Source organism: Nycticebus coucang, chromosome 2 (genome assembly GCF_027406575.1).
Source record: "Nycticebus coucang isolate mNycCou1 chromosome 2, mNycCou1.pri, whole genome shotgun sequence".
Taxonomy (NCBI): Eukaryota; Metazoa; Chordata; class Mammalia; order Primates; family Lorisidae; genus Nycticebus; species Nycticebus coucang.
The window spans coordinates 10,302,128-10,329,266 of NC_069781.1; the positions used below are offsets into that span (position 1 = coordinate 10,302,128).

Here is a 27,139-nt window from a genome sequence, read left to right on the forward strand (position 1 = left end):
TGGGTTTGTCATAGATAGCTTCAATCAGTTTTAGAAATGTGCCACCTATGCCTATACTCTTCAGTGTTCTAATTAGAAAAGGATGCTGGATTTTATCAAATGCTTTTTCTGCATCTATTGAGAGGATCATGTGATCTTTATTTTTGCCTCTGTTAATATGGTGGATAACGTTTATGGACTTGCGTATGTTAAACCAGCCTTGCATCCCTGGGATGAAGCCTACTTGATCATGATGAATGACTTTTTTGATGATAAGCTGTAATCTATTGGCTAGGATTTTGTTGAGAATTTTTGCATCTATATTCATGAGTGAGATTAGTCTGAAATTCTCCTTTTTGTTTGGGTCTTTTCCTAGTTTTGGTATCAGGTTGATGTTTACTTCATAGAATGTGTTGGGAAGATTCCTTCTTCCCCAATTTTTTGGAATAATTTCTGCAGTACAGGAATAAGCTCTTCCTTGAAGGTTTGATAGAATTCTGGAGTGAAGCCATCTGGACCAGGGCATTTTTTGGTTGGAAGATTTTTTTTATTGTTTCTTTGATCTCAGTGCTTGAAATTGGTCTGTTCAGGAGCTCTATTTCTTCCTGGCTGGGTTTAGGGAGAGGGTGTGATTCCAAATATTTATCCATTTCCTTCACATTGTCAAATTTCTGGGCATAGAGTTTCTGGTAGTATTCAGAGATGATCTCTTGTATCTCTGTAGGATCAGTTGTTATTTCCCCTTTATCATTTCTGATTGAGGTTACTAGAGATTTTACTTTTCTATTCCTCATTAGTCCAGCCAATAGTTTATCTATTTTATTTATTTTTTCAAAAAAACAACTCCTTGTTTCATTAATTTTCTGAATGATTCTTTTGTTTTCAATTTCATTGATCTCTGATTTGATTTTGGATATTTCTTTTCTTCTACTGAGTTTAGGCTTATAGATTGTTCTTCTTTTTCCAATTCCATAAGATGGCTTGTGAGATTGTTGATGCGCTCTCTTTCTGTTTTTTGAATGTAGGCATCTAAAGCGATGAATTTTCCTCTCAAAACTGCTTTTGCGGTATCCCACAGGTTTTGATAGCTTGTGTCTTCATTGTTGTTATGCTCAAGGAAGTTAATGATTTCCTGTTTTATTTCTTCCTGCACCCATCTGTTATTCAACAGAAGATTGTTTAATTTCCATGCCTTTGGGTGGGGTCAAGCGTTTTTGTTAGAGTTCCACCTTTAGCGCCTTATGGTCTGAGAAGATACAAGGTAAAATTTCAATTCTTTTGATTCTGTTGATATTTGTTTTGTGTCCCAGGATATGATCAATTTTGGAGAATGTTCCATGGGGTGATGAGAAGAATGTATATTCTTTATCTTTGGGGTGGAGTGTTCTATATGCGTCTATCAAGCACAGTTGTTCTAGGGTCTCATTTAAATCTCTTATACCTTTATTTAATTTCTGTTTAGAGGATCTGTCCTCTAAGAGGAGTGTTAAAGTCCCCTGTTCTTATGGTATTATCAGATATCATATTGCTCAGACTGAGTAAGATCTGTTTCAAGAATCTGGGAGCATTTAAATTGGGTGCATAAATATTTAGAATTGAAATGTCTTCTTGTTGTATTTTTCCCTTGACCAAGATAAAGTGACCATCTTTGTCTTTTTTGACTTTAGTTGCTTTAAATCCACATGTATCTGAAAATAAGATTGCAACTCCTCTTTTCTTCTTAATTCCATTTGCCTGAAAAATTGTCTTCCAACCCTTGACTCGGAGCTTTGTCTTTTGAAGCCAGGTGTGTTTCTTGCAGACAGCAAACGGATGGCTTGTGTTTTTTAATCCAGTCAGCCAATCTATGTCTCTTCAGTGGGGAATTCAAGCCATTAACATTTATTGAGATAATTGATAAGTGTGGTAGTATTCTATTCGTCTATTTTGTGAGAGTCCATTGTTTAGTTTTATCTTTTGCATCAGTGTGGAGGTTAGGTTCTGTCCTTTAATTTCTGAGTTCTTACTTTGCTGCGGATCCATTGTGGTGGTCAGTGTGCAGACAGGTTGAAGTATTTCCTGTAGAGCTGGTCTTGTTGTGGCGAATTTCCTCAATGTTTGTATATCCGTAAATGATTTGATTTCTCCGTCAATTTTTAAGCTTAGCTTAGAAGAGTACAGAATTCTGGGCTGGAAATTGTTCTGTTTAAGTAGATTAAAGGTAGATGACCATTGTCTCCTTGCTTGGAAAGTTTCATTAGAGAAGTCTACGGTCACTCTGATAGATTTGCCCCTGTAGGTCAACTGGCGCTTAGTCCTGGCAGCTTGCAGAATCTTTTCTTTTGTCTTGACTTTGGACAGGTTCATCACAATGTGTCTTGGAGAAGCTCGGTTAGAGTTGAGGCGACCTGGGGTCCGATAGCCCTCTGAAAGCAATGTGTCAGAATCTTTGGTGATATTTGGGAAATTTTCGTTTATAATATTCTCTAGTATGGCCTCCATTCCTCTGGGGCATTCTTCTTCCCCTTCTGGGATTCCTATAACTCGTATGTTGGAACGCTTCATGAGGTCCCATAATTCTGACAGTGAACATTCTGTTTTCTCTCTCTTCTTTTCTGCCTCTTTTACTATCTGAGTTATGTCAAGAACTTTGTCTTCTACTTCGGAAATTCTTTCTTCTGCATGGTCTAACCTGTTGCTGATACTTTCCATTGCATCTTTAAGTTCCCTAATTGACTGTTTCAGTTCCTTCAGCTCTGCTATATCCTTTTTATATTCTTCATATCGTTCATCTCTTATTTGATTCTGTTTTTGGATTTCCTTTTGGTTATTTTCCACTTTATTAGCAGTTTCCTTCATTGTTTCCATCATTTCTTTCATTGTTTTCAACATGTGTATTCTAAATTCCCTTTCTGTCATTCCTAACATTTCTTTATAGGTGGAATCATCTGCAGTAGCTACCTCATGGTCCCTTGGCGGGGTTGTTCTGGACTGGTTCTTCATGTTGCCTGGAGTTTTCTGCTGATTCTTCCTCATGAGTGATTTCTTTTATCTGTTTCCTTGCCCTAATTTTCCTTTCACTTCCTCTTGCTCTTTAAGTTCTCGTGCCTATGGACTAAGGGTTACAGGACCAGAAGGGTGAGAAGGTTGAAGAGCAAAAAAGGGATAAAAGAAAGGAGGACTGAGTGATAAGAAAGAAAAAAAAAAAATAGAGAAAGGAGAGGGGGTGGGTAAAAGGAATATTGACAAAAAGAAGAGAGGCACAGAAAGAGGGAGGCAGAGCAATATAGGTGTACAGTAGGGTACTTTGACACAACCTTAAAAAAAACCCACCTTCTGGGGGTGCCCAGTTGGGTGGTTCCCTTGAGGTCAGCAGCTCTTTGTTAACCTGATCAGACACAGTACCCCACCTCCACGAAGTAGAGAGGAAAGACAAAAATGCTATAAATCAAACCAAAAGAAGCAAACAGAAAACTTTACAGGATAAAATTGGGTGAAAAACCAAATAATAGCAGTAGAAACAGTAGCAAAAATGAAGTTCTAGTTATTGAAAAAGGCAGGAATGGGAAATTATAATTAAACTAGAAAAATTGAGAAAGAAAAAGGATCTGTATGGAAAAGGTTGAAATTAAAAAGCAAAACAACATCAACACCATCAAAATAAACAAACAAAAAAAAACAACCAAACCAAAAAAAAAAACAAAACAAAAACAAACAAACAAAAAAACACAACCAAAAACAAAGCAGTATGTATATGTTATTGAATATTGTCTGGGCAACACGTGGTCTTCTGGGATATGAGCTGTTAATCACAGTTCTGATACGACTGGAGGCTGCTGATTTCTCAAACCCCAGGAGGTAGACACCCTAAATCTCTCTTCAGCCCACTTAAAAGGCACTTTGAACTTGTAAACTTGCTGAGCAGAAGCTTTCCCAGGAAAGTGCTTGTAGCTGGAATCACTGCTGAAGTGGCTATCCACTTACCCAGTGTGCCAAAACCGGTCTCACTCTGCCCCTGAGGGTTAGAGCTGCAAGGCAGCTCAGACCCCACCCTTAGGCTACTTGGTCACTGGGTTACCAGCTCCCACCCGATTCTACCTCTGCGACCCTGAGGGCGGAGCTTGCCGGGGCAGATGGCTCACAATGGCTCCCTGTGACCCACAGCCAAACACTATTAGCTCCGTCTGGCTCAGCGGCTCAGACTGGGGCCCTAGACAACGGCCAAAGTTCTCCGCACTCCGGCTCAGGCTCTCCCCAAGGTAGTTCAACTGAGTGCCAAGTCCAAAGACACCAAAACAGTTCACAGGTAAGGCCTTTCCGGTTTGCAGTCTCGCTGCTACTGAACTTACAGTTGTGGGCGGGTTTAGACGGATTGAATACACGCGACCACTTGCCGTTTTTCCACTGTTTTAGTCCTCCTCTTAGGGTCCAGAAGTCTCTCGCTTACTCCCTGTATCCTCACAGGGGTGATGATAGGCAGATCCCACCAGCCAGAGATGCGTGGAGTCCTATCTCCCCAGACTCACGGTGCCCAGATGCAAGGAAGCTGTTACTCAGCCACCATCTTCAAGAATCTCTCAATTTTTTGAAAATGTTGATGACGTCCTCCCTGAGTCTTCTCACCCCTAGATCCTCCTGACCCTTGTATGATCTGCTTTCTTTCCCCTCACCCTCCTGGGTACTCTGATACTTACATGCCACACCTGGGTGACCATCTCCCTCCCCCTGCAATGTGAGGCACCCAGGGCCAGACTGAACTGTCCAAGAGTGGTCTGGATAAAGCAGAAGAAAGCAGCATTACCACACACCTCTTAGAAAGTCTAAAACACAAAAAAGCCGACAATGTCGATTGCTGGCAAGGATTTAAAGCTATTCATTCACTCCTGATGGGATGCAAAATAGGACAGATATCTAGCAACTGCACTCCCAGGAATTTACCAAGCTGATGTGAAAACTTACGCACATACACCCCACATAATGTTTATATTAATTTTATTATAGTTGCAAAAACTGGAAGTAACTGAGATGTCCTTCAGTAGGTGCATTGATAAACAAACCATGGTAAATCCATACAATGAAACAGTACTCATCAAAAAAGGAGAAAAAGAATGAGCCACCAAGTCATATAAAGACATATTGCTATGGAAAAGCCAGGCTGAAAAGGTAGGTTCCATCGGTGAGATGGTGAACAGATCAGATCTGGGTCACTGTCTTCCTCTTAGGCAGTGGTTCTCAACCTTCCTAATGCCACAATCTTTAACACAGTTCCTGTGGATTATGACCCACAGTTTGAGAACCGCTGCTCTTGGGGAATTTCACCACTGCTGTGAATGAACGGCGTGTGACCACTTTGACTCCAGCAGCTGCCACCCCTCCTCCTCAGTCACCTTCTCCCACATCATTACCCAGGACTGCCTCACATCAGAAGCCTAAGCAGGCTAAGAAACATCTAGTTCTTCCCCTGTCCTTGACCCCCAGATGTGCCGGGCCTTCCCTCTCACCACACTTCGGGGTCCATGGCAGCCCTTTTCCTTGGCATCATTTTTCTCTTAAGAAGACTGATACTCGGGGCGGCGCCTATGGCTCAGTCGGTAAGGCGCCAGCCCCATATACCGAGGGTGGCGGGTTCAAACCCGGCCCTGGCCAAACTGCAACCAAAAAATAGCCGGGCATTGTGGCAGGCACCTGTAGTCCCAGCTACTCGGGAGGCTGAGGCAAGAGAATCGCTTAAGCCCAGGAGTTGGAGGTTGCTATGAGCTGTGTGATGCCACGGCACTCTACCAAGGGCCATAAAGTGAGACTCTGTCTCTACAAAAAAAAAAAAAGAAGAAGACTGATCCCCTACCACTTGTCACTTCCACCCCTTCTTTGTCAGTTTCTTAAGTTTCCTTACCCCTTCATCCTCCTGAAGTATTGTCTCCTTTGCCAACCCCTAGCCGTGAATGGATCTAACCACTTGTGTTCTATGGGCTTCTGTCTGTTGTGGCCCTCATTGTCAGCTTCTTCCTGTCAGAACTCCCTGGCATGGGAGGGAGTTCCATGAGGGATCTCACCTCCTCCATTCTCAGGCCACATGGCCTAGGCCAGCTACCTCTGCTCCTGGGGAAGGCCTGTTTCTAAGACCTGGCCCACCAGAGCCTTGTGTCTTCTGGTCAGAGTGATCAGATCACACTGAACAGGATGGGACCCAACCCAAGAAAAAGGAAGCCATTGAGTCTGAATTCTGGATGTCAAATAGAGCTGTGACAAAGGAAGCAAATTTTTCTGCTGGGCTTGCCCCAGAATGAGGCGTAAGCCTGGCACAGTCGGGAGCCATCCTGCAACCACAGGTGGGAGGCTGCCTGAGAGTGGGGCCAGCCCAGAGAGTGGCAGGACCTGAGGTGGAGAACGCAAGACCGAGCTCAGCTGGCATCACCAGGCTCCCTAGATTTGCCAGCATCTGAGGTCAGTATCTCCTTGAAGTTTGTTACGTAAGCCATTAAACTCTCCTTTGGCCTTAAGAAAGGTAAGTTGGGGTTTCAGTTATTAGGAACTACATTCACAAGTCCACATTTGGCTCTTGACCAATTTCAGTTCATATTTAGGGTCCTGAGACCTAAAGAGAGGAAGGGACCTGACTAGGGCCTCAAAGCAGGCTGGCAGCAGAGTCTGACTAGAACCAATTTTCTCCCAATTCCCATTTTGTCTTTTCCAAAATTTTCAGCATCTTCAGGACTCAATCCTAACCCTAAATCCTGTACTTAGACCCAAGCCTTAACCTTCCTTAGCTCAGAGCTGCACTTTTTTTAAAGCTAACAAACTGTTTACTATGTGTCAGGCACAGAGCTAAACTTTTTACTTTCTTATTTAGTCTTCAAAAACCACTTGAAATGATTCTTCCTGTTTTACACATGAGGAAGGTGAGGCTCAGAGGCTACTGGCCAACCCAGCTAATATGTGTAGAGCTAAGAACCAACCCAGGTCTGTCTGTTTCTCTGATCCCACAGCTGCTAAGCCTTTTGTCCACAGATCTCTGAAGCACCCATGCACAAACTTCAGGGGGGAAGTCCTAAAATTAAATGTAAATTTATATATCTGTGTATTTTCAGGGAAGCATGTCCAGATTTTCAAAAAACCCACAACCCAAAAAGGATTGAGAACTTGTATGCTATACAGTGAACCGCTTGGAGTCACAGGCCTAGCACACAATATCTCTAGTGAATTTGGCTGAGCCCTTCCATCTCAGCGACTCTATGAACAAATCCCAAGAGACTCAGACCCCAGGAGAAGCAGGCAAACCCCAAGGGGGTGAGCAGGACACTATCCACTGGGTTCCTGGGTTGGCCACCAGGAGCAGCAAATCCCCTGGCAACCGACTTCCAATCAGCTGATCTTCACATCTCCCTTTTCTTCCCTCAAAACATTTAGATGCTTACTATGTGCCAGACACTGTGCTAAAGCTGCTCATATGCCATTTCATTTAATCTTCATAATATGAATAACAACTGTGCACAGGGAGTACTATTATTATTTTCTGTTAAAGACGGGAAACTGAGGCTCAGAGAGGTAACTGCTTTCTTTTCTCTGGAGTCTGATGAGGAGTCTTGTTCTTACATATGAAAGGCCTGCCAAGAAGGGACACTACTGAATTTATCTCAGAGAAATCGGCTGCAATGGTGAACCAGGCCTAGAATCTGGCCAGTTTTTAAACCAGAGCTCTCAAGGCTATGTCCAGGAGCTGCTGGCCCTCAGAGTGGCTGAAGGGCCAGCAGGAAGACTATTTCCCAGTATTCTGTTTGAAAAAATAGGACTTCACTTCTGGCTCATTTCACCACTTAGTCTGAGCTGGACACAATGCAATTGTTCACAGAAAAAGCTACACTGCCTTTGCCAAGCTGACCTGGCAACTGTATGTGAGGCAGATTACATCAGAGGCCCCACAGCACCTCCTCTGAGAGCTCTACGGCTGGTCAGAGGTGGGGGGATTGAGCTGGCTCCCAGTCAAATAGTTTTGTTAAGGAAACTATGAATCCCCTGATAGTTTGTACATACTTTTTTCTTTAAAGACTAAGCTCAGTTGAAAAGGACAAGATTTTCAAAAGAGAAAAAAGTAAGCAAAAGGCTCTGAACCTCAATTTTTAAAATATGTGCCACCCCTACCCTAGATGCACCTAAGTCTTTCTTGGCTCCTAACAGATCTCATCTAGTGACAGTAACACTAAATCCAACCTTGATCTTCAAACTATAAGCTGGGCCCTCTGTGAGGCTCCAGCTGTGCTCGAGGTAGAAGCCTGAGGCTGGAGAAGCCTGGAGAGGGCTGAGCAACAGTGATGCATGGGCCAGGCATTTCCGAGAGGGAAGGCCCAGCTGGAAAGAAGGCCCAGAGGGAACCCAGGCTGCATCACCCGGGCGGCCAGTCACGCACACTGCTTGACCTCTAGGCTACTGTCCTCACTTGAAACCAAAAAACAAGAATGAAGGAGAAAAACTGTCAATAGCACCATTTAGGGTTCTGATTTAGCCAAAGAGTGTCTTACCCAGGTGCTTGCGACTGAAGATCATGTTCTGACGGGTCTGACTGAGAAATAAGAAGCCCCACCCTCTCCTTTGGTCCATGTTTTCAATCATTATTCCAATTAGGTTCTGGTTGGAGCAAGTTAGTAAGAAATAGGACGGGGCCAGTAAGTAGGCCATCAAGGATTCAAAGAAATTCAATTCAAGAAGTATTTCCTGAGCACCTCATTCATTCATTCCACATATGTTGACTGAGGGTCTATTATACTCCTGACAATGGGCCTGGTGGTGGGGACACAGTGATGAACAAGACAGACACGGTGCCTAACCTGACGGTGCTCACAGACTGGCAAGGAAGGCGGAGACTGTAGAGGAGCACACAGAGAAGCAAAGGGTATAGTGTGGGACTATATGGCAGGGAGGCCTCGCACAGGCTAGGGATTCAGGGAAGGCTCCCAAGAAATGACACGCAGGCTGAGGTCTGACTGGTAGTTGAACAGGGAGGAAGAATTCAGGGCTGAGAGGACGGCACACACAGGGACCTGATAGGCATCAGGCAAGGGAAAGGAGGCCAAGACGGCAGTCGCCCGAAGAGAAAAGAGGAAGAACAAGAGATGAGGCTGGAAGGGTGGACAGAAGCCAGATCCACCCCGCGGGACCTTGCAGAGCACCTTGTGGTGTGCAAACTTTCGTGTGAGTGAAATAGGAAGTTCCTGAACTGATTTAAACACCTGCTTTGTGAAAATGGACTGTGATGGATAGCACAAGAGTGGATCGAGGTAGGGGTTCAGGAAAAGGGGCTGGACCTGCAGATGCTTGGAACGGAGCCCTGGTGGGGCTCCCGGCCTACAGGGGCAGCAGACTGCTGTCTGCATGGGCACATGCAGGGGGCGTTGCTCACCTGGTTAAACCTCCGGGTGAAGGCCACGACGTTGGGGGCAAGACTGTGTTTCTCCTTCTTACTCCATCCACAGCTGGCTAGTTCCTAGGAAGCACAGAGTCAATTTCAACAATGGTTCTCATCAGGATGCAAAATACACCAGGGGCGTATAATTGGAATGTGTTATGGGGGTGGGGTAGTGCTGAAGTCTTGAGTATTCACGTTTTCACCAGGTAGCAGGGGAGAGCTGCCTTTATGGGTGCAGCCTGGGACAGCCAGAGGTGAGCATCAGAAGTAGGATACTTCCCCCCATAACTCTGGCCATATTTCCTAGGATTTCTGTGCCAAAATATTCTCAACTCCACCACTGCCACTCTGTAGAAGTCCTTTCTTACACAGGGAATTACCTGAAATGTTTTAACCAGCCAAACTCATCCCCCCACAGCTGTGATTCCAGGGCTCCAAGCTAACTTACAATCCAGCTGACAAATCTCAGATTTCATTGGTCACAGGCACCCTCCATTCTAGGAGTCAGGCAAAGTCCCAGTCCAAGTGCCCAGCAGCCAGGGAAGTTTCTGGGGTTACCTCAGGTTCCTTCCCCACCCCATATAATGAAAAGAGGGCAGGAGGAACGGTCCCCTTAACATCTTTTTCAAGGTCTTGTCTCTTCTTTTCCTGTAGGCTTAGGTAATTTGATTTTTCAAATTTTATCTCTAACTGAGACTGGTTCTTATCCAGGGGCGAAAGCTGGGCTAGTAGGAGCAATCTAATGGCTTTACTTGGTGGTACATAAAGGAACCAAGGAAAAGCCATTATCTAAAATGCCCAACGTTCTCAGCCTGTGCCTTGAGGCAGAGAGTGCAGGAAAGGCAACAGATTCTATGGTGCCATACCCCTACGCTCTGGGACCTAGCCACATACCTGGAACTTTCATCAGATCTTAGTAAGAGTCAGCGCCCTCCAGGTGAAAGAGATGAAGACTGGGCGGGGGGGCGGGGGTGCTAGGAGGTCAGGGAGGGCAACAGTGAGGCCAAAGACAAACCGTGCTGGTGGAGCGGTTATGTCTGCAGTGCCATGATTGTCAAGGGCACCTCAGGACCCAACTATACCCCACAGACAGGTGCTTGCAGGAAGCCTGGCTGAAAAAACAGGTAGCTCTGGTCACTAGACGAATGCCCAGGACTTGGAAGGAACTCCTCTTGCCGGTAGCCTCACCTCTGTGAATGTTAGCACTGCCCTGGCAGTCGCCTCCATGAGAGAACACAACAAACTTGAGTGGCCACATACTCATAATTTAGACCCCTTGAAATAGCAATGACAACGATATTCACTGCTGCAACCCTGTGATAAGAATCCCTACACGGCAGGCATGGGACAGGGTACTTCACAGATGTCAACTCGTGTAACTCTCCCCACACATTTTATCAGAGAGGAAAAAGGTTCAAGAGTCATTCTCATGAGTGAATACCGACTCCACTTCTTTCCAGAAGCACACTGAGTCCCTTCGAGATGCATCAATACCTGTTGACTATGATTCGTCTTGTGCTGAATGTGTATATTTGCATTTGGCCTCTGATACGTTTGACCCACCTCAGTTATCTGTTACTCTTTCAAACACATGCATGAAGCACTTTGCAAATATATTATTATTGCCATTCTAAAGTATGTGAGGACAACAGCTTCTCTCCTCACTGGATCCCAAATCTATCCTGGAAAAATCTGGGTCACCATCAAATGTAAAACCCAACTTACAAAACTGCTATTCAAGGACTGGGGTGTGGTTGTTGGCCAATTTCAGGCTTATACTTTCTCCCTTTGTAACTTTCTTAAATTTTTAAATAAACAGTAGAAATTGTGTGTGTATGTGTAACTCAGAATCTCTGGTCCTACCCCCACACTGTAGTACCAGCCAGACAGACCTGAGACTCTGGCTGCCCACACAGAGCTGCATGAGGCCTGTGTTCTCAGAGGCCTGTGTTCTTATTTCACCTTAAAATGGGTTCTACACTGGGTGGATAGAAAGTTCATGCGCAATTTAAAATAGTTTAACGTGGTAAAATCACACACAAACTTTATGTCCACCCTGTATTTATCTGCGAAGCTCATAACAAGTAAATGAAATTAAAATATGCAAAGCAAAATAAATAAATAAATAAATAAATAAATAAACCAACACAAAGCGCGTAGCACCCGACAGCTCTTTGATACAGGTGATCTACCTTCCTCTCCCAGGGGCACACAGCTACTGAGCAATAGAGGCAGGATTCGTACTCAGCCCTAGAGCCAAATGCCTCCCTTTTACCACACCACACTCTGACGGCTGTCTTCAATTATTAACAAAATCTATCATTAGTTCTCTTTTATTTCCCTGATGCCTTGCAGGAAAGAACTAAAGCAGGTACTACTATATGTTTCGAACATTTTCAAGATTCTGATTCAAAAACTGTACGTGTAGTTCTTGGGTTTTGACACTTCCCTAAGGAAACTTTCTCACTAGAAGATAAATAACATAAAATTATAACCTCAGCTGAGTAGAATATTATGTCTGAGAAGTACTTTGATAAAATGGAAGGAGAAAAGAACTTCAAGCCAAAACACCTCGAATGCCCATGTCACTTATTTCCTGGGCAACACCAGGCCAGTTACCTTTTTTTTTTTTTTTGAGACAGAGCCTCAAGCTGTCTCCCTGGGTAGCTGTCACAGCTCACAGCAACCTCCAACTCCTGGGCTTACGCAATTCTCTTGTCTCAGCCTCCCAAGTAGCTGGGACTACAGGCGCCCGTCACAACACCCAGCTATTTTTTTTTTTTGGTTGTAGTTGTCATTGTTGTTTGGCAGGCCCTGGCTGGTTTTGAACCCGCCAGCTGGTGCCTTAGCCGCTTGACCTACAGGCGCCAAGCCGACCAGTTACCTCTCTTGGCTTCAGTTTTGTCACTGATAAAAGTGAGGATGCTGTGACCAGGCCTGAAGAACTGTGGCTGAGACTGAGGGAGGCAAAGCCTGACAAGGGAGGTGACCAGCAGGAGCAGGCCTGGCTGAAGGCAGATGCCGAAGCAGCTTCTGCTGAATGAACAAATGCGAGTGTTTGTCAGGGTTGAAACCTCCAAATTCAGGGCAAGATGCGAGAAGTAAGACCACTCCATCTGCACTGAAGCAAGTCGCTGGCCCAACCTCTTTGGTGCCGTTCCTCTTCTGTGTTTGGCCTTAATAGGATTACAAGAGATTCCATCTGTGTGAAGCGAGTTTAGGAAAATGTGAAGTAATAGAACAAAACTCTTCCAGTCACTAATGCGTAAAAAAGGTTCACACTATGGAACTGATTTGAGTGTAATTAAGTTAAAATTGAGTAGCGGAGACAAGGCTAGTTCTAGAGGAGAGACAAAGGTTGGGCTGAGGCCAGTAAGGCCTTAGTAGCTCTGCGTCCTCGGTGTACCATCGAGCTGCCCATGGGCTGCCACACACCCCTCCCAAGGGCTCTGGGGCGTTGCGCAGGCCATCCTTGTCTTGAACTTCTCTGCTGAGGTCGACCGGATGTGAGAGGGGACTGAGCCTGTACAGTCCCTTGCCAGATCATTCTGGGACCTCTCCTCTATCACGTGGATGTTCCCCAGGTTCAACAGGAAAAACAGAAGCTATGAGAGGAAAATTTCTGCCAGCAAACGTACAAATTCCCTGCATCCTCTCTCCCCCTCTGAGTCTAATGGAAGAGAAGCCATTTCCTGTCCAGGGCCCACTCTCCTCCTGGCCCGATCCCCTCTCAGAGTCCCAACTCCGATGTCCTCCGTAACCCCTGTATCTTTAGCCACTTCCTCCCCAATTTCCCTGTCCTACAAGCACTTTAAAACGCATAAGCCTAGAAGAAGGAAGAGGACAAGGAGGGGGGGAGGAGGAGGAGGAGGAGATGACCACCTCTCTCCTAGACCCCCAGCCTCCCAGCTCCTGCTTCCCCTCCTACTGCCCTCCTGCCTCTGCCCCCCAACTCTCCCCCACAGGCCCTCAGGCCCTGGCCACATCTGTCGCCCATTGTCCTCCCCTTTGCACACCATATTCTCCCAGTTGTCTTCCCACCTCTTGGGCCCCTCATTGTCAGCCTTATTTTTTAGGTGCTTTTTCTTTTCTGACACATCCCCTTAACGCTCCCTCAAATCTGCCCAGGGCCTTCTGCGTTCTTCAATGTCTGCGTTTCTCCCTGGAAGATCCCAGGGAGATCTAATTACTAATATGTGTACTAATTACATGGCTTCAACCACATGCTGTGCCAGCCCGTCTCCCAGCTCCAGACCAGGATGTCCAGCTACCTCCTAGCCATACCATCTTTGGCATCCCACAGGCACCTCAAAATCAGTAGGCCCAGAACCAAAGGGTGTCTGACCAGTGCCTTTAATAATACACACATAACAATGTAAGATTCATTTTAGACATTCACTCTGACAGCCAAAGGAGAAGGTTTATTGCAAAGGTACTATGGAAAAAAATCCCTAACTGGTGCAAAACCAACTTTGCCTTATTACCCCCACCTGCAAGCATTCCTGGGGCAGCAGGCATCCGTGCTGGTTTTAGCTCACCCTGCAAAGCTCCTCTGGGCTATACAGCCAGGAGGTTCCCTCCACCTGCTGCCAGCTTTGTGCTTAGAGTCTGGGAGTGAGATGTTCTGAGCAGGCTCAAGAAAGGCCTGACCCTGGCTATGTCTGGAGTCCATGAGAATGAAACCCTGGAAGAGGAGACATGGAGAGTGGTGACAAGTCCTCCCATCTGAAGACCCCATGACATCTACGCCACCAGGCCATAGGAAGTTGGTGCCAACACAACGCGCTCAACGTTCCTGTGGTCTTCTGCAGATCTCCATCATCAAATTATGTCCACATGGAAAATGTATCATCTCAAGAAAGAGTCACTAAATCAGACCTCAGGGCCCAGCACCATATCACTTCTGTGCTCTAGGCAGCCTTTTCTCCTTCCTCCTCCCTTCGTGTTCTCCCCTTTCTTCCTGTCCCACCCTCTGGCAGGAAAAATAAAAAGGAAAGAACCGACAGATTTGCTTATGAACAATCTTCAGAATGACCTGTGGGAAAATTATACCCTTAGCCAAAGGCATTCTAAAAACACCCTGGGGGGGAGGTGACCTGCTGAGGCAGTTGCAGAGATGGTGCTGGTTTGGGGAGGGGAGCAGGGTCCGATCAAGGAGTAAGGTATTTCAAGGCCTAGACTCTGATGGCAGGGTTAAGAATAGGCTCTGGAGACAGGATAGGCCAATACAGAGAGCAGACAGCACATCCTTCAGGGACCTTCAGGCCTTAAGGGAATCACAGCAGCAAAGGTGCATGATGTCCACACCTCCTGGGTGGGAGCAGGGGTTCTGGCGCTGGAGGAGGAGTGACAGAGCTCCCACGAGAGCCTCCCTCCGGGGACTGGCGGAGGGACTGGGTCTGGTCTCAGGGGTGAGCTCTGAGGGCACAGAGCATAGTGGTTAAGGAATCCGAAGAACCAGGCGGACTCCTTGGCTGTGTGATCCGGGGCAAGTCACTTACACTCTCGGTGCCTGACTTTCTTCATCTGAAAGATGGTATTAGTAATAGCACTTAATAGGGTAGTTAAAAGGGTTAAAATGAGCTGGTATTTGTAAAGCACTTAGAACAATATCTGATACATCGTAAGCACTTTTAAGGTGTTTGTTAAATAAATTAAATAATGCTCAGAGGAAAAGACAACACTGAGCAATAGGGAGCAGGGGCTGAATATCCAGGCCTGGAGAGCCCCTGGACAGGGGTCAAGGCCCAGCCCCAGGGACGCAGCAGCAGCAAGATTTACTAGGTACCTGCTTTGTGCCAGGAACTGTGCTAACACCTCACAGGCATCACCTCACCTCACCCTCACAGGGCCCACAGTGGATACGATTGCTTTGACCTTCAATGTCTAGATTAAAAAATTGTGTAAAAAGCAGAATTAATCTGTGCAGACCACACAGGTAGTCAATGGTAGAAGAGGTGGGAGCCTATCATCCCCAAAGCCAGGAAGGAGATGCCAACCCCCAGCCGAGGAGGACTGGGTGACAGGAAGGAAGAGACCAAAGCAGCGCTGGGCTTCTGAGAACCAAGGCCAGAAGGGAGCATAGTGCCGCTGGCAGCAAAGCAAAGCTTAGAAGACAAAAGGGATGGTAGAAACCAGAGCTCACATGCCCACAAGCTACCCAGGGGCTCCCCCAGGAGCACAAGTTCAGGGATGTGCTGAGCCCATTTGCTGAGGGTAAAATGGCTCTGGGCCACCTAGGTCCCTGCATATCATAACTTATTGAAGCCACAAACAACACGATGAGATAGGTACCAGAATAATCTCCATCTGACAGATGAGGCTCTGAGGCTCAGAGAGATTGTCACTTGACTAAGGTAGCTAGTTAGTGCAGAATTGGGATTCAAACCCTGGTCTGATTCCAGAGCCCAAGCTCTGGATGGTGCCAGAAAAGATAGAACAATCTGGTACTGCTAAGTAGGCTAAGGGGAGCAAGGAGGATTCTTGGTTCTTTTAAGCAACTAATATACCACAGTTTATGGATATGCTGCTTAGGAAGAATACTCATCTGGTCCCTCTCAAGGAGCCCCCATCTACTGGCGGAGGTGGGGAGCACATCCTGTACCATTAGTTCTACCCCAGCTGAAATCTGCAGTTCCAGCAGATCCTAATAGTTACTAACAAAATATGAGCTTTGATTTGTATATATTTCACTGTAAATACAATTAAATTATCTGTTTTCCTGTATAATTAATCAGTCACGTGAGAGTACAGTCTAGTTAGTCCATGACGAAAAAAAGGTTTCAAAAGGGAGAAGTTGATTCTACCATCATGACAAAACCAAATCGCCTAACATTTTTGCTATATTGAGTTCAAAACAGGCGACACGTTCGAATGACACCCGCCACACACATATGCCTAACATCATTCCCAAGACCCAACTAACAAAGCACACAAGTAAAATATAAACCTAAACTAGCGAAGAGAATAGGAAGACAGGGGCATTACCCCCCATGAGGGATTGTCAATACATTTCTGGAAATAAGCATGGTTTTTTACTAAATGCAAACAAAAGTCTCAAGCTAGAATACATCATGAGGAGCTGCAGAGATGGTGGAATCAGGCTGCCCAGGGCACTTTAAAGAGGCACTAGGCTCAGAGTCATCAGGAAGAATGAGTGGAGGACAAACAAAGGTCAGTACACAGGCCAAGTCTCAGTTGGCACCCCTACCTGTTGCCTCTAAGCATCCAGCTATAGGCAAAAAATAGGGTGGGGGAATTAAAGGATCCCATTCTGGTGGCCCCAGAATAAAGGTCCCCTCTTGCTGGCATTGGGAAGGCTGACCCTACCTACAGGCTAGTCCCTTATCCTGTGATCCTGCGATTCAGACACACCTGCTGTGCTCCGCCCAGGCCACTCAACACTTCCAGGCAAACCACTGATTGGGTGAAAGGCTAGGTGGGCAAAACCACAAGCCACCAGGCTTATGTTAAACCAACAAAATTAAAGAAAAAGACCAAGATAAACAAAACTGACCTTAGAAGAAAAAGAGATAATTCAAAGATGAAAAATTAAAAAAAAAGTGAATAAAAAATGTGTTCAGATACTACCAAAGAGGGTGCACGGATGCATGGCAAGCAAACACATGAAAAAATGTCCAGCATCATTAGTCCTCAGGGAAATGCAAATTAAAACTACAACAGATCCCACTATACCTATCACAATGATCTAAGAAAGCACACACAACCCACAGCGCCAAGGGCCGGTGAGGGTGCGGAGCAGATGAGCACAGTTGGGTCTGTAAACAGACCATGTGGGGAAAAGGCTGGCAGCTCCTTACGAAGTTGGGCATACACTTACCAAATGCCCCAGCAGGTAGGCATTTACTCAATGCAAACATATGTCCACACAAAAACTGTATGTGTATGTTTATGGCAGCTCCATTTCTCTGTTTCTCCAAACTGGAAATCAGTCAGATTCCCATCAACTAGTGAGGGGATAAATAAATCCCGATACAGCCACATAATCAAATAATATTGATCAGTAAAAAAGGAATAAAGTAGTGATACATACATCAATGCAAATGAATATCAAAAACTTATGCTAAGTGGAAGAAACCAGACAAAAATATTATATGATTTCATTTATACAGCATTCTGAAAAAGGCAAAAACTACAGGGACAGAAATTGGATCCTTGGTTGTCAGGGACTGGAGACAGGAGGCAAACTGACCACAAAGGGGCACGAAGGAACTCCAGGGAGGGACAGACAAATTCTCTGTGTTGATGGTGGTAGCTACATGCAAACACACATTCTTCAAAACTCACCAAACTGTTCAATAGAAAGGATGATTTTTACTGGAATATGACCAAAGGAAAAGAAAAAGGAAAGAGTCTAACCACAGAGAATCCTGGAAGGAAGCCTCTGGGAAAAACAGGCAATTAAAAATATGATAGAAATCAAAATGTAATAGGAAGCTTGAAAAAATTTGCGGACACAATGAAGGCAAATGATGATCAAGAAAAGGTAATTATCTTCAGCAATAACAAAAAACAAGGAATTCCTGTTTGTATATCATCATTACATATATTTAAAAAAATTTTTTGACAGAGTCTCACTCTGTCATTCTGGCTGGAGCACAATGGCATGATCACAGCTCACTGCAACCTCAAACTCCTGGGCTCAAGTGATCCTCCACCCTCAGCCTCCTGAGCAGCTGGGACTCCGGGTGCACACCACTATGCCAGACTAATTTTTTAATGTCCTATACAGATAGCATCTCACATGGTTGCCCAGGCTGGTCTGGACTCCTGGGCTTAAGTGATCCTCCCACCTTAGCCTCCCCAAGTGCTGATTATAGGTGTGAGCCACCACACCCAGCCTATTAATATTTTACAGACTACAGATTTAGATAGACTATATTTAATTTGTAATTATATATTTTAACATTTATATATATTTATATATTATATACACATATATACTCAATATCCAGCAACTGGTTTGAGAGAATCTCTGCATCCTCGATGTGAGGCACATTCTTTTTTGAATGGCCCAGGGTCAGGAAGGAATGGAACACAGTCCTGGCACACGGCTTAACTTGCCTTGCTAACGAGCCTGAATAACAGTCACACCGCCATAATAATGAGTACTATTTGTTGGTTTCCAAATTGTATAGCCCACCTAAGGAAGAGTGTGATGGGCTTTGCTGTTGCTGTGTCATTAATTTGGCCACGTGAAAGTGCATCTGACAGAGGGTGGGAAGCAGGGAGGTGGGCAGCCCAGAGGTACTACTTCTGGAGAAGCCAGAAACGGAGGTTTCAGTGCACCGCATGAAATTCCAAAAGTAACCAGTAGCAAAAACACTTTGAAGAGTTTACCTTTGGGGAGGGCTCTGGGGTAAGGGATCAAAGGGATCATAAGCTCTTCTGTATTATTTTATTATTATGCACAGGATTACTTGGAAAAAAATTTAGTAGAATTTTACTAAATAGATTTTAATAAAATTTATTAAAATTTGAAATATATTGAAAAGCTTCTAAAATTAAAATTTAACAGTTGAGTAAATACTCCAAAATATACAAAATTTTTCTAAAGTCATAACCTGCTTGTAACCTGTCACTGTCAACATTTATAAATAACAGGCAGTTTTCACACGAGCACTAGATGCTTCTGTACCTTCCAATGGAGTAATGTGAAAATCACGACCAGCCGGACCTCAGGGCACACACCTGTCCTACACAGAATCCAATGATGCAGGTGCTCTGGCCACACAAAAGACGGCACAGCTAACGGGGGGCAGGGAGATCTCAGAAAAGCTCACTGCCAGGGGCTTCCCTAAACCCTTTCTGGAACAAAATCAGCTGCAATGCAACATGGAAGGAAAAGAAAAGGAAAGAGGGAAAGGCAAATGGAGACAAGAGGCCAGGGAAGAGGAAGAATTACAGAAGGAAAAAAGGGAGAAGGAGGAATGCAGGGATCAGGGAAGGAAGGTGGGAGGGCCAGGGAAGTGCCAGAACCCTGCTGGAGGGTTTTCAAGGCCAACAGACAGGAACATAAATTACCAGAACTCAAGGTGACAAAGGACAACTGCACTTTCCTGCTTTATGTCCCAAGGTTGAAGTCCCAGAAGACGTTTCCTGGAGCCGAGCCTTCTGAGTGGGCTCTTCCTTCAATGATGATGATGATGATGATGATGATGGAAGTGATGAGAAAAAAGGATAAAGGAGGAAGGAAGAGAAAGAGAAAAGGAAGGGACCATAGTAATAGACAGTTCATAAAGCATATCCACATTCATGTATTTACCCAAGTTCGTTTTAGGAAATTCAGTAATCAAGAAAAAAAACATGCTCTTCCTTCACGGAGCTGACCTTCCACATGGAGGAGGAAAGAGAGCAAATTTGTAGTAAGTCAGATGATGATCAATCCTTTGGAAAAACAGGAATTAGGATTATGGAAGGGAATATTTAGAGGGGACATCTCAGGAGGCCTGAGAAAGTGGCATGGGGTGGAGATATGAAGGAAGTGAGGGAGCGGAGTCTTCAGGCATCTGGGGGAGGAAGCGCACAGGGAAAGACCCTGCTTCAACGGTACCAGGGATGTCCCAGAAGAGCAAGGTGGCCGATGGCTAGAACTGAGTAAGCCTGGGAGAGAGTGGCAGGAGAGGGGTGGAGAAAGAATGTGGTGGGAGGTCAGGTCAAAACCCAGCCTTAAGGGGAGGTAAAAAGTGAGAGTTTTTTAGTGGCATATAAAGGTAAAGAAGGGACCAAGCAGAAGTAGGCCGCCAAACCTCAACCTGAGTGTGGCCGAGATGGCCAAAGCCCTCACACACTCTTCACTGCACTAAGACCTAGTGAGGTGACTGCATGGGGGCACCCTCCTTCTCTTTTGTGGGAGAATCCACTTTAATGACGGGAAATAAACACCTGCTAGAGGCTGTGTGGGTGGAGAAAGGGGGGAGGAGGCCAGGCCCAGGCCCAGGGAGAAATAAAGGCAAACCCTAAGAGGGAGAGCCGCACTGTGGGCAAACGGTGCCCTCCACGCAGCCAGTGTGCACCGCGTGTGCACCCACCGCGTGGGCCAGCCTCTTGTTCGGCTTTTAGTTTCTATAGAATAACAACTCATTTACAGCTATGGCCACTACTGTTTCATCGAATCCTCAAACTACCGTCTGCTTGGAAAACATGTAGATTTAGGGTCATGAAGATGATGCAAATTTCCCAAAACATTCCCTTTCCAGGCCTAGTACTGTGCGGCCCTACACAATTAGAACCAGCTGTCAACGCAGGGGAGCAGCCAACTGCAGCCTGCAGTCTCCCGTCCACGTGACAGAGAAAGGCCCAGAGGGCAGAATGGGAAGCAGCAGCCAGCAGCTCCACTGACAAGATTAACAAGCCGGATGCTCAGCCCACGGGGCCACACGTTCATTTTCACTCTTACTCTGGGGACTGTTCAAGCCCTTTTCTCCATATTCTTGGGAAATGTTTTTTTCCAAATGTATCATTCAGATGTTTTCTTTTTAAAAAAGAATACAATTTGGTTTTTGCTTAGAGACCTAGTCCATGTTCATTACAGAAAACCTGGACAGGGCGGCGCCTGTGGCTCAGTGGGTAGGGTGCCGGCCCCATATACCGAGGGTGGCGGGTTCAAACCCGGCTCCAGCCAAACTGCAACCAAAAAATAGCCGGGCGTTGTGGTGGGCGCCTGTAGTCCCAGCTACTCGGGAGGCTGAGGCAAGAGAATCGCCTAAGCCCAAGAACTGGAGGTTGCTATGAGCTGTGACTTCACAGCAGTCTACCAAGGGTGACAAAGTGAGATTGTCTCAAAAAAAAAAAACAAAAAACAAAAAACCTGGACAATACAGAAAGCCCAATGAAGAAAATTCAAATCTCCCTGGCCTAACACCTAGAGAAAGCTGAAGTCTACTTATCAGTATAGTAACAGTCACGTTTCCTGAGCACTTTCTAAGAGCCAAACACAATGTCAGTCATCTTTCATACCCTCATCCATCACTTGCTGAATTCTCACAACCCTACAAGATAGGGACTAGTATTGCCCCCATTTTACAGGTGAAGAAATAGAACCTTAGTGCTAGCAAAGTTAAGTAATTTGCTCAAATCCTCATATGTGCTCCATGTGACAGCCAGGATTAAATCCAAGTCTGTTGTTTCTGGAGCCTGGGCCCTCAGCCACAGGGGACCAGCACCTCCAAAGAGCGGCTACTCCCACACTCAGAGATGCAAAACACACATGTGTACACACGTGCACACATTTGCTCTGAGCTGAGCTCACACTGTATTTATGGTTTTATAATCTGCTTTTGTCCTTAATACATCACAAACATCTTCTCAGATCTGCCCCGTCCCTCCTGTGTAGAATTCTTATGATACACACGTGACCTCTCCTAGAAACAATTCATGTAATGAATTGTTTTTGTCTTCCTTTTTCCCCCCCAACTTGAGTTTTAGGGAAATTTTTAGCTTGTTTCTTAATTTATTACTTTGGTTGTCTGCAATATCTAATTTGCTTGCTCACTTTTTCCATTGCAATTTACATTTGGCAATCAGTTTCTCAGCATGATTCAATCTTTCTTCATCTTGATCTTCACATGCTAGAGGGTCATTCTGAACACTGTTAGGAATACAAAATGAAATTTCTAGAAGCACCCGCTTCATAGGAAGGTGCAGACTCTTATTCTTTGTACTATTTTCTATTTTTGAGTATTCTAAAAACCATGCAAGAAACTGAAAAAGTTAACCCCAAGGGTCTAGGGCCACATGATTTTACTAGTGAATTCTCACAGCCTTTTAGAGAATATGTAACTCTTATGCTAAATAATTTATTCAAGAGCACAAAAAGTGATGAAAGAATTCCCAAACAGGTTTATCTAAGAAATACAAGAATCCGCTGATGTTAATAATCAAAGAAGCACAATGATAATTCAGAGAAGAAAAAAGTGGTATGATTCTCTCAACAGACACTGAAATGGTAAATTCCAAAATGTAACATCCATTTGAGATTTAAAAAAGAAAAAGGAACTTCTTAGAAGCTTAGTAATATCTATCACAAGCCAACAGCCATCAATATACAACTAAGAGAAACAATACAGGAATTAAAATTAAAATTAGAAACAGCAAGTGGTGTGGCTTCTCTCAACTGAGTTTCTTGTCTGAACCACAGAGCACAGAAAATGATTACAGTGGTTGTTTCTTAACTCTCCTGGGAATGGTACATTCATTACAAGCAATGGACCTTGGGACTTTAGGCTTAATTTTCTCATGGAACCCTGGATGAGGAAGGCCTAGAAGCTATAACCCAGGGTTGTCCAATAAAAACAAAATGCAAGACACTTACTTTAAATTTTCTTTCTTTCTTTTTTTTTTTTTTTTTTTTGAGACAGAGTCTCACTATGTCGCCCTGGGTAGAGTGCTATGGCATCATAGCTCACAGCTACCTCAAACTCTTGGGCTTAAGGGATTCTCTTGCCTTGGCCTCCCAAGTAGCTGGGACTACAGGTGCCCGCCACAACGCCCGGCTATTTTTATTTGTTGTTGTTGTAGTTGTCATTGTTGTTTGGTTGGCCCGGGCCGGGTTTGAACCTGCCAGCTTTGGTGTATGTGGCTGGCGCCCTAGCCGCTGAGCTACAGGCACTAAGCCTTTCTTAAATTTTCTAATAGCCATTTTTTTTAATGAAAAAGAAATAGGTAAAATTAATCTTAATAATTTATTTTATTTAACTCAATCTAGTTATGTGCTGCAGAACAATGTTTTGGTCAATGAAACAGTGGTCCCATAAGATTATTGTACTGTTGAAAAATTTCCATCATCTAGTGACATTACTCACATGTTTGTTATGCTGATGTAAACAAACCTACCATGCTGCCAGCTACAAAAAGAATAACACAAAGGGAACACTTCTACACTGCTGGTGGGAATGTAAACTAATATGTTCCTTTTAGAAAGATGTTTGGAGAACACTTAGAGATCTAAAAATAGAATTGCCATTCAATCCTACAATTCCTCTACTAGGTATATATCCAGAAGACCAAAAATCACATTATAACAAAGATATTTGTACCAAAATGTTTATTGCAGCCCAATTTATAATTGCTAAATCATGGAAGAAGCCCAAGTGCCCATCGACCCACAAATGGATCAATAAATTGTGGTATATGTACACCATGGAATACTATGCAGCCTTAAAGAAAGATGGAGTCTTTACCTCTTTCATGTTTACATGGATGGAGCTGGAACATATTCTTCTTAGCAAAGTATCTCAAGAATGGAAGAAAAAGTATCCAATGTACTCAGCCCTACTATGAAACTAATTTATAGCTTTCATATGAAAGCTATAACCCAATTATAGCCCAAGAAGAAGGGGAAAGGGAGGGGAGGGGAGGGGAAAGGATGGGTGGAGGGAGGGTAATGGGTGGGACCACACCTACAGTGCATCTTACAAGGGTACATGTGAAACTTACTAAATGTAGAATATAAATGTCTTAACACAATAACTAAGAAAATGTCAGGAAGGCTATGTTAACCAGTGTGATGAAAATATGTCAAATTGTATATAAAACCAGTGTATGGTGCCCCATGATCGCATAAATAAAAAAATAGGAAAAAAAAGCATAACATGATTAAGTACAGCACATAATATTTGATAATGATAATAAATCACTGTTACTGGTTTATGGATTTACTATTTTTTTAAGGCGTATACTCCTTTTACTTATTAAAAAAAAGTTAACGATGAAACATCCTCAGTCAAGTCCTTCAGAAGGTATTCTAGAAGGAGCCTTTGTCAGCACAGGAGATGACAGCCTGATATGTGTTACTATCCCTGAAGACCTCCCCATGGGACAAGACGTACAGGTGGAAGGCAGTGACATTGATGATCCTGACCCTGTGTAGGCCTAGAGTAATCTATGTGTTGTGCAGAACATCTCAATTTCGACAAGCCACATTTCAAGTGCTCAACAGCCACATGAGGCCACCATATTGGAAAACAATTGACTAATCAATGTGATAAGTCATGACGTTGAAATATAAGGTTGTCAAGGCTTTGAAAATTGAAAATAAGGAGTCAAGGCAAGAGAACCAGGGAGAATCCAAGAAGCACCATATAAAAGGGCTGGGGTGTGGTGGGAGCCAAGACAGACAGCTGAGGACTAGAGAGCAAGGTTGGCACAGACATCCAGCTGCACATGGTGGGTCTGGGCTCCTCACCGCCCCTTTATTAAGGTCTGTCCCCACCTCCACTCCGCAACCCCTGCAAAGAAAGGAAGGGCTTTTTAGTAACGGGTTAGGAAGACATGGCTATAAATGTTAGATGGCTGTGGGTTACAGATAGAATGAAATAAATTCGAAAAGATCTAGAAAGACACAAGCAGCTCGCATTGGCAACTTCTTGTTTTCATGGGGACTTGCTATATCAGGAGTCCTGGGTTCTAATCTCAGCTGTGGCCTAGACGCCCTCTGAGACTCCAGGTCGGTCCCTCCCACTGTGGGGGCTCTGTTTCCTATCACTGGAAGGGCTCTAAGAACCTTCTAGTCCTCCCGTTCTGTGAGCCTAAGAGAAGCAGAGGGCACATGTCCCACATTCTATAAAAACACTGGTAAGTAATACTTGCCCCTGGAGCCCGAGCAACTGCAGCAGTTTTCTTTTTCCAAGTGTTTGAGGGTGTTTGGAGAGGTTGAATCCGAGAGAGAGTCCAAAAGAGGAGGCGGTGAGGGTTTCTAGACACTATACTGTTACACAGGGATGAACTAGACAAGACAATCTGAGGCCAGACCCAGAAGACAGCAGGGTGGCTGGGGCAGGAGGCTGTGACAGATGGGGGTAGATGAGCAGAAAAATCACAAAGGACCACGGCAAAATCAGGTTCCAGAAAAAGAGATGGGGAGACAGAGTGAAGAGAGAAAAGGGAAAAGGAAGAGGATGGGACGGAAGGGGAAAGGAGGGGGAAGGAAAGAAAAGAAAAGGGAAAGAGCAGCGGTGCATCTTACAAGGGTATGTGTGAAACTTGGTAAACGGTCTGTGAAGCTAGTGAATGATGCCCCATGAATATATCAATGTACACAGCTATGATTTAATTAAAAAAAAAAAAAGAAAAAGAAAAAAAGGGAAAGAGAAGAGAGAGACATTCAAGGGCAGAAGGGTTCAATTCCAGGTGGGATCGGGCCAGAGGTGCACCAGCTAGAGCAGGGTGGGGAGGGAGGGAGGAGAAGGCCCCACTGGCAACAGTGAGCCATCCAGAGCAGGAGAGGGAACAGTGAGCCCTCTAGAGAAGAAGAGGGGAAAAGAGGGAAGACGGTCTCTGAAGATTTTCAAGTCAGAAGCAGACACAACCAAAGAGGCGGATAGGTTATCTCACACCTGGGACCCCAAATCTCAGCAGACGGGAAGAGAACACAGTGGAACACACTAAGATAACCTACCATAAGGCCCCTCGGCTGGCTCCTCCCCACTTTGAGAGGTGAGGAGGGTCGTGTTCCCAGGTGATGAACAGTAATAATACAACAACGAAACAACAGCAGATGAGCAGCTGGCTTACTGTATGCCAGGTGCCGAGCAAAATACAGCTCTTCTGTTGTGTCCTTTAATCATCTCACAATGGCACCCAGGAGAAGGGCTATTGTTGCCCAGTTATACATAAGTAAAATTGAGATTCCAAGAGAATAATTAATCTGCCCAAGGTCATACAACAAAGAAGTGAAAAATGGCATTCAAATCCAGGTCTGCGTGACTCCAAAGCTCAGGCTCTTAACCACTGTGCCATCAGCCTGGGCAGGCATCGTTACCATAATTTTCCACCAGCGTTTCAAATAATGTCGACTATCCACAAAGTGAGTGGCACCACAGGGCTTACAAAAGGCACAAAAGAACAGAGAAGGAAGAGCGCCACAAGATACCACCTGTTTCCTACATTCTTTATAATCTACTTCATTTTAAAGTCTCAGGCCAGGCACAGTGGCTCATGCCTGTAATCCCAGCACCCTGGGAAGTCAAGGCAGGAAGACTGCTTGAGGCTAGAAGTTTGAGACCAGCCTGGGCAACATAACAAGACCCTGTCTCTATAAAAGATAATTGAAAATTTAGCCAAGCATGGTGGTGGGCGCCTGTAGTCTCAGCAACTTGGGAGGTTGAGGCAGGAGGATTTCTTGAGCCCAGGAGTTCAAGGTACAGTGAGCTATGATCAGGCCACTGCATTCTACTCCAGGCAACAGTACAAGATCCTATCTCTACAAATAAATAAGTAAACAAATAAAGTCTCAAAACCAGACTATAAAGTAGATTTCACTATTCTATTTGGCAAATGAGAAGACTGAGTCTCACAGAGATTAAGTAATTTAATCTCTTAATCAAGTTTATCTAGGCAGTAAATGGCAGAAGCCTGACCTTTTAATATACAAAAGTCCCAGAGGGAGAATGAAGTACAAGGTATGATAACTGGAAAGGACACCAGGGAGTAGACTGACTTCATTTAGAAAAGGCTAGTAGGGCAGGGAGGTCTGTAGAAAATGACATGCCTATCAGTTGCACAGGGGCCCAAGGATGTCCAGCCCTAAGGCCATCCCTCCAAAACTCCCTGCAGTGCTAGTCTGGAGCAAGGTGAACTGCAGGAGGGGCCAGAGGGTAAGTCTCCATTCATCAAGACGGTAGCTTGATTCAACACTTCATACCCAGAGAGTCTTCTCCCCAGTTCCAGAAACTTGCTTTTTGATCCCAAGCAGCTGAAGTCCCTAGACAGAGCAGGATTCCTGGAAACAAGGCCAGCAGAATTATTACACAGTTATAGCAA

General features: G+C 44.8%; 1 protein-coding gene across 22 annotated transcripts in view; it reads right to left on the reverse strand.

Moving 5' to 3' along the window:
• RALGPS1 (Ral GEF with PH domain and SH3 binding motif 1) overlaps positions 1-27,139 on the reverse strand; it is a 300,534-nt gene that overhangs the window by 185,279 nt on the left and 88,116 nt on the right. For all 22 annotated transcript variants that reach the window (XM_053562197.1, XM_053562132.1, XM_053562113.1 and 19 more), the window contains one exon: positions 9,353-9,436. In XM_053562197.1, the coding sequence (XP_053418172.1) occupies positions 9,353-9,436 (84 nt within the window). The remainder of the gene's footprint in view (positions 1-9,352; positions 9,437-27,139) is intronic.